This window comes from Triticum dicoccoides, chromosome 5A (assembly GCF_002162155.2).
Source record: "Triticum dicoccoides isolate Atlit2015 ecotype Zavitan chromosome 5A, WEW_v2.0, whole genome shotgun sequence".
Taxonomy (NCBI): Eukaryota; Viridiplantae; Streptophyta; class Magnoliopsida; order Poales; family Poaceae; genus Triticum; species Triticum dicoccoides.
The window spans coordinates 386,656,540-386,663,015 of record NC_041388.1 but is presented as its reverse complement, the minus strand read 5'-3'; the positions used below and the strand labels follow the sequence as shown (position 1 = coordinate 386,663,015).

At 42.0% G+C, this 6,476-nt stretch overlaps 1 protein-coding gene across 3 annotated transcripts; it reads right to left on the bottom strand.

The window, feature by feature from the left end:
- Positions 1 to 366: 366 nt before the first annotated feature.
- LOC119297397 lies at positions 367 to 3,858 on the bottom strand. 3 transcript variants are annotated; one of them, XR_005145647.1, is made up of 7 exons: positions 3,004 to 3,858; positions 2,853 to 2,911; positions 2,439 to 2,727; positions 1,230 to 2,141; positions 1,020 to 1,098; positions 827 to 904; positions 367 to 757 (listed from the first exon to the last, which is right to left on the bottom strand). XR_005145647.1 is itself a non-coding variant. In XM_037575201.1 (5 exons), exons 2-5 carry the CDS (start codon positions 1,261 to 1,263, stop codon positions 505 to 507), a joined length of 444 nt encoding a protein of 147 aa, XP_037431098.1. In that variant the 5' UTR covers positions 1,264 to 2,141; positions 2,439 to 2,738; the 3' UTR covers positions 367 to 504. The 3 variants fall into 3 exon arrangements, 1 of the variants encoding a protein (XP_037431098.1); XR_005145646.1 differs by having other exon boundaries at positions 2,853 to 2,907; XM_037575201.1 differs by lacking the exons at positions 2,853 to 2,911; positions 3,004 to 3,858 and having other exon boundaries at positions 2,439 to 2,738.
- Positions 3,859 to 6,476: the final 2,618 nt, after the last annotated feature.

Here is a 6,476-nt window from a genome sequence, read left to right as displayed (position 1 = left end):
TGGTTGATGAATTGCTATGATTGATTTAATTTTCTTGTGGTTATGTTGCTGTCCTTTGGTGCCCATCATATGAGCGCGCGCATGGATCACACCATAGGGTTAGTTGTATGTTGATAGGACTATGTATTGGAGGGCAAGAGTGACAGAAGCTTGAACCTAGCATAGAAATTGATGCATACACTACTAGGAAAAGGCCTACTAGTGGCGCACCTGTTTTGGCTACTAATGGCGCACTATAGGTGCGCCACTAGTACCACGCCATTAGTATTTTTTACTAACTAGTAAGCATGCACGTGCAACGCACGTCTAACACAAATGTACATTGTATCAAACATCCAGAAAATTTGAAATATTATTCTTCGTGAATTAGTATGCCTTTTTTTAAAAGATGAATCAATATGCCTCTTTAATCCAAATATCAGACGCTCTTTCATATAAGTTGCATCAATTATATATTCTCTTGCAAAAATACACACTTTTCCAATATATAGTTCCCCAAACACATTAATCTCTTGCAAGTGAATTCTGGTGAAGTTCGTGTGCCAGTAGGCGTCTGTGGAGGTGAACGCCGAGCTGGTGGGGCGTAGGGCGGCGGAAGGGGGTCAATTCATGCCGGCGAGCCTGGTGCAGAGCCAGCATGACCTGCTGCGGATCACCGCCGCCGAGGGGATCACCGTTGTCCACGCCACGGTGCCCGCCACCGCCGTCGTCGAGCGACCATTTCTTATTTTTGAATCCAGTTTCATGGCTTTGTACACTGGACAGACATTTATTCAGACCACATTCATGATCTCATCCATATAATGTACAACTTATAAAAACTTACACAAGCAAGCTATCATCAACCTCAACATTACCCAATTCATTTAACATTATGCTTCTTGCCATCATCAGAGTACTTGTTCTATGTGACACGATAACAGTACCATCAGATGAAATAGTTGCCATCAGTAAACAAATACATGAACTAATGGCCATGGTCATACATAAAGTACATGGTTAGAGAACTGAAGTTGTACCTTGCTGCATTTTGAAGTGTAGTTTGGATCACTTTCACAGGGTCGATGATACCATCCTTGACCATATGAACATACTCCTCTACAGTATCCGAAATGCAAGAGTTAACTACCGAACCTCTAAAGATTACTACTCTGCTGGAGGATTATTAAACATGACATTTTTTCTGCAATTCAAAATGAACAACTAAAACAGAGTTAAAAAGCACAGACCTATTTTTTTGAAGGAAACGCAGGAGAGCTGCATGATTCATTCAGAAGGAGCGGCTGACAGCCAAACTGTACATAGATCGACAGAAAAATCTGCAGACCAAAGCAAGGAAAAGAAAGAAAAAGCGAGCGGCATGGCGACTACTCGCGGGATACAAGGTGGCTAGCTCCAGCCACAACCCAACATCCAATCTCGTCCACTATCAGATCCAAGAAAAAGCACAGACCTATTGCTGCTAAAGGACAATCTGAACATGTAGAACAGAGCATACACAATAGGAAAATGACTACAAATCACCCTCCTGCAATGTAACAACAGTGTGTACACATCTATTCCTCCCAAATCACAGTACCTTAATTTCAGAAACTAATGGCCAATCGAAAAAGACATACAAATTATCGGAAAGTCGTCAGCAGTCTGGCAATCAGATAGAAGGGAGAAATGAATTGGTCATGCAACAGACCCTCACTAGAGAAAAGAATATACAACACACTAGGATATGATTATGCTAAAAATAGAACATACCTGAGAGGAAGAGCTATCAATTACGATGCAAAAGCTGCTCTTATAGTTATTGGCAATGAAATGGCTCTAGGTCAAAAATTGATGTGTGATATCGACTTTGTTTAAATGAAAGGTGTTGGCTTATTACATTTGTAGGACTAAAAAGACAACATGCACATATTATCACTTGAGTTTGCACGGGATCGCTAACCAGATAACGATGAGCAAATCAAGTAATCCCCCATTATACGTAATAACTTAGTAAAAAGGGACCTAGCCCATTGAGCATATTCAGTAGAAAGTAACGGAAGCACTAATAAGAGTAATAAAAAAAGTAAGATTGTGATCAGAAGATTGTAGCTTACCAAGATTTTTTTCTCCTGCCTACACTGAACTTCTTAACATCATGGCTGCAGAAGAGACAAAAGAGAAGTATACACTTGATTAGATTTAAAACTGATTTCCAATAGTCCTCCCGCGTCGTAGGTACCATGTTCCCTTGAAGGTAATATCAACAAAATAAATATCTTGCTCTAAAGTCTCAATTAACATAATAAACATATATGTATGGAATATAGAGTAATTCAAAAAGGAGAACTGATCCAATTGAAAGGGATTGTGTGAGGAATGAAACAACTCCATTAACATTTCAGACCCGGATGAACCTATCTATAACAACAGACAAATAAATAGATGAGCGGGCATACCCGAATTCCACTGCGGAAAGAGTGGGTGATTACTTTTCATGCTTATTCGCCAATAGGTATTTTATCAGATGGATCAAATGAACTCCATTGTATTAATCAGTAGTCAGTGCGGTGGCAGGTTAGTTCTTGGTGTTTCAGGCCAAAAGATGAGCTCCAAGAGTTTCTGAAATCAGTCTAGCACTATAGCTAGCATAGGATTACACCACCCATCATTCTTCGCATGATTTGTGGTACAGGATGGCGCCGCACCACTCGTGCAATTGACGTGTGGTTAAAGTGTGACCAGCAGCTGCATCCACCTCAAAAGAAAAACAATAATTGGTAGAGACCTAGAGGAAACTGAGTGAGAAATAGCTCAGATTAAGCATTCATAATTTGGTTCTGCAGTAAAATCTTGGTCAGAACATAAATTACCTAAGACTCTGCTGTACGGAAGCTCTAACTCCATCAACGAATTTGGATCTTTTCTCTGTCTTGCAGATAAAATATTTAGTATTTCAAGCATGATCTAGGAAAGAGTTATTTTAAAGCCTAATTGATCATGGAAGAAGCAAGAAGAGCTTACCTTTGATCCAGAATTGCAGACCTAGCGATTTTCTTTGCTATAACAGCCCTTGTGAAGTGATCTTGCCTCATGAGTGTCTCCTACCTCCGTTGAAATATAGTTGTGCCAGACCAGACCTCAAAAATTAACCCAAACACAGATTCAACTGAATGCTAGAGCAGCTAGCTAAGCATGACAAATTTCTATAAACTTGCACAAATATCTACCTAATTAGTTTGAAAACGAAACCAACTGCTGGTATCCTTGAAAGATAAAAAAAGATCAAGTGAAATGTAACTGGTCCATAGATCACTGACCCATGTATAGTTTCAGAGTTTCTCGTTCCTTTGTGGTGCACACTTTTGAGTATAGCAGAGCTCATCTTCTCACCATGACTGAATTGATCACCACGCATCAGGATGATATCCTGATAGTCCACGCCGTCAAGCTGACGCCGGGTCGCTGCTTGAGCCCACTCATCATGCTGCCACCAGGAACTTGTGTGACGTCTGCATGGGACATCATCGTCTTCTTGGCCCACGACCGGTTCTTGGGGGACACCCTGTTTGCCGCCGACACGCCCACGCGACGGCGGCGTGCCGACCTCGGCTCCTTCCGCGCCCCACTCGATCCGCTTTTCCTTGGTGCAGCAGGTCCGGAGGGAGCGGCGTCAGCTCCGTGGTGGCCTTCCAAGTCCCCGCGACGTGCTTTGGGGTCTTGAGCGGATCGGCGACCGCAACGATGGCGTCTGTTGCGCGGGCAGCAGCGGAGGCGGGGAGGGCGTCCGTGGGGAGAGGGGAGCACGACGGTGGGGAGGGAGGCGGGGCGTAGTTGGGGGTAGGGGATGATGCGTTTAGCGGCGTGATGTGCGGAGGTTTGTTTGCCTGGGGTGGATCGCGCATTGCGGGGGGCAGGACGTGCGTAGAGTCTGCCTGGCAGAACATTTATTCTGGAGCGTTAATTTGTGCAGCTAATCTTTGATGTAATATGGATTGTCAGATATGAGTTAGTTTGATTTATCTAACGTCTCTGGTACTTCTGTGTACAATTTGTTGTGTGGTTTTAGGGGTACTCAAGTTTGCTCTTTTAATAGTTGTAGAGATGTAGAGATGCCGCACCACAGGTGCGCCATTAGTATCTGGTATACTAATGGCGCACGCCATTAGTATCCCACAGGTGCGCCATTAGTATTCCAGATACTAATGGCGCACCACATAGAAGTGCGCCATTAGTATACCAGATACTAATGGCGTACCACATGGAAGTATGCCATTAGTAACAATTTTATTTCAGAATTTGGTATACTAATGGCGCACCACATGGAAGTGCGCCATTAGTAACAATTTTATTTCAGAATTTTTTTTCCAATTTTTTTCATTTTTTAAATGTTTTTTTTCAATTTTTTATTAATCTCAGGTCACTATGGCTTAATCTCGGGTCAATATGCTTAATCTCAAGTCAAATCACACTCTATGGTCAAACTTCCGGGAAGGTCACCCATCCTCACACTACTCCAGCCCGAGCACGCTTAACTTCGCAGTTCTATCCAACCCCAGCACCAGCTCACTTCACAGGCACTTGTTGATATATCTATCATATCAATCCTATTAAACCTTGTTGATGTCTAGGACTTTGTTCATATTCATGAGTATGATGAAATTTTGAAAAAATATTTCAAACTTCCCGGTCATATTACGTATCATATTTTGAAAAAAAATTCCAATTTTTTTTGAAACCAATTTTTTTCCTATTACTAGTGGCGCACCTAGCAAATGGTGCGCCACTAGTAAGTTTGATATTTTTTTCATTTTTTCCTCTAGATCTTAAAAGCCCCGTATCTTTCGTTCTGTTAGGTTTTTGGGGATTTTGAAGATGTTGAACGAGGTTATGCCCCGAGTAGATGATTTTTTCATATAGAAAACTTTTTAATCCGAGTTCGTATGCAAAAGTTATGCCCATTTTACTAAATTCCAGAAATTTTTTGCAAATAAAGTTGAAATTCATATTTGTAAATTTTCCCAACAGCTATACCACATATCACATGGGAAACTTATTTTTTTTCAATTTTTTTGACATTTCCATCATTTTCTTTTATTTTTTTTAAACTGAAAAGGCGGTCCATGGGGGGGGGGGGTGCATTTAGCACCAGGGTTACTAATGGCGCACCACATGTCAGGTGCGCCATTAGTAATCCTGGTGCTAAATATATTACTAATGGGGCACCTGGTGTGTGGTGCACCATTAGTAGTTTAAAAAAAATAAAAAAATTGTTAGTAATGGCGCACCAGTGGACAGTGCGCCATTACTAGTTAATTTTTTTATTACTAATGGCGCATCTGTATGTGGTGCGTCACTACTATATAGCAGTGGCGCACCACATACACGGTGCACCATTAATGTCCATATCATCTATAGCCCTTTTCCTAGTAGTGATACGGGATTGAAGGGGGACCAATATATCTTAATGCTATGGTTGGGTTTTACCTTAATGAACGTTAGTAGTTGCGGATGCTTGCTAATAGTTCCAATCATAAGTGCAGAGAATTCCAAGTCAGGATGACATGCTAGCAGTGGCCTCTCCCACATAAAACTTGCTATCGGTCTAGTAAAGTAGTCAATTGCTTAGGGACAATTTCACAACTCCTACCACCACTTTTCCACACTCGCTATATTTACTTTATTGTGTCTTTATCTAAACAGCCCCTACTTTTTATTTACGTGCTCTTTATTATCTTGCAAACCTATCCAAAAACACCTACAAAGTACTTCTAGTTTCATACTTGTTTTAGGTAAAGCGAACGTCAAGCGTGCGTAGAGTTGCATCGGTGGTCGATAGAACTTGAGGGAATATTTGTTCTACCTTTAGCTCCTCGTTGGGTTCGACACTCTTACTTATCGAAAACTGTTGCGATCCCCTATACTTGTGGGTTATCAAGAGGGACGCTGATATGTCTCCAACGTATCTATAATTTATGAAGTATTCATGCTATTATATTATCTGTTTTGGATGTTTATGCGCTTTACTAAACACTCTTATATTATTTTGGGACTAACCTATTAACCGGAGGCCCAACCCAAATTGATGTTTTCTTGCCTATTTCAATGTTTCGAAGAAAAGGAATATCAAACGGAGTCCAAACGGAATGAAACCTTCGGGAGAGTTATTTTTGGAACAGAAGCAATCCAGGAGACTTGGAGTAGACATCAGGGAAGATTCGAGGAAGCCACGAGGCAGGGAGGCGCGACCTACCCCCTAGGCGCGCCCCCACCCTCATGGACCCCTCGTGGCTCCCCTGACCGACTTCTTTCGCCTATATATGTCCATATACCCTAAAAACATTGGGCAGCAGAATAGATCGGGAGTTCCACCGCAAAAAGGCTCCATAGCCACCGAAAACCAATCTAGACCCGTTCCGGCACCCTGCCAGAGGGGGAATCCCTCTCTGGTGGCCATATTCATCATCCCGGCGCTCTCCATGACAAGGAGGGAGTAG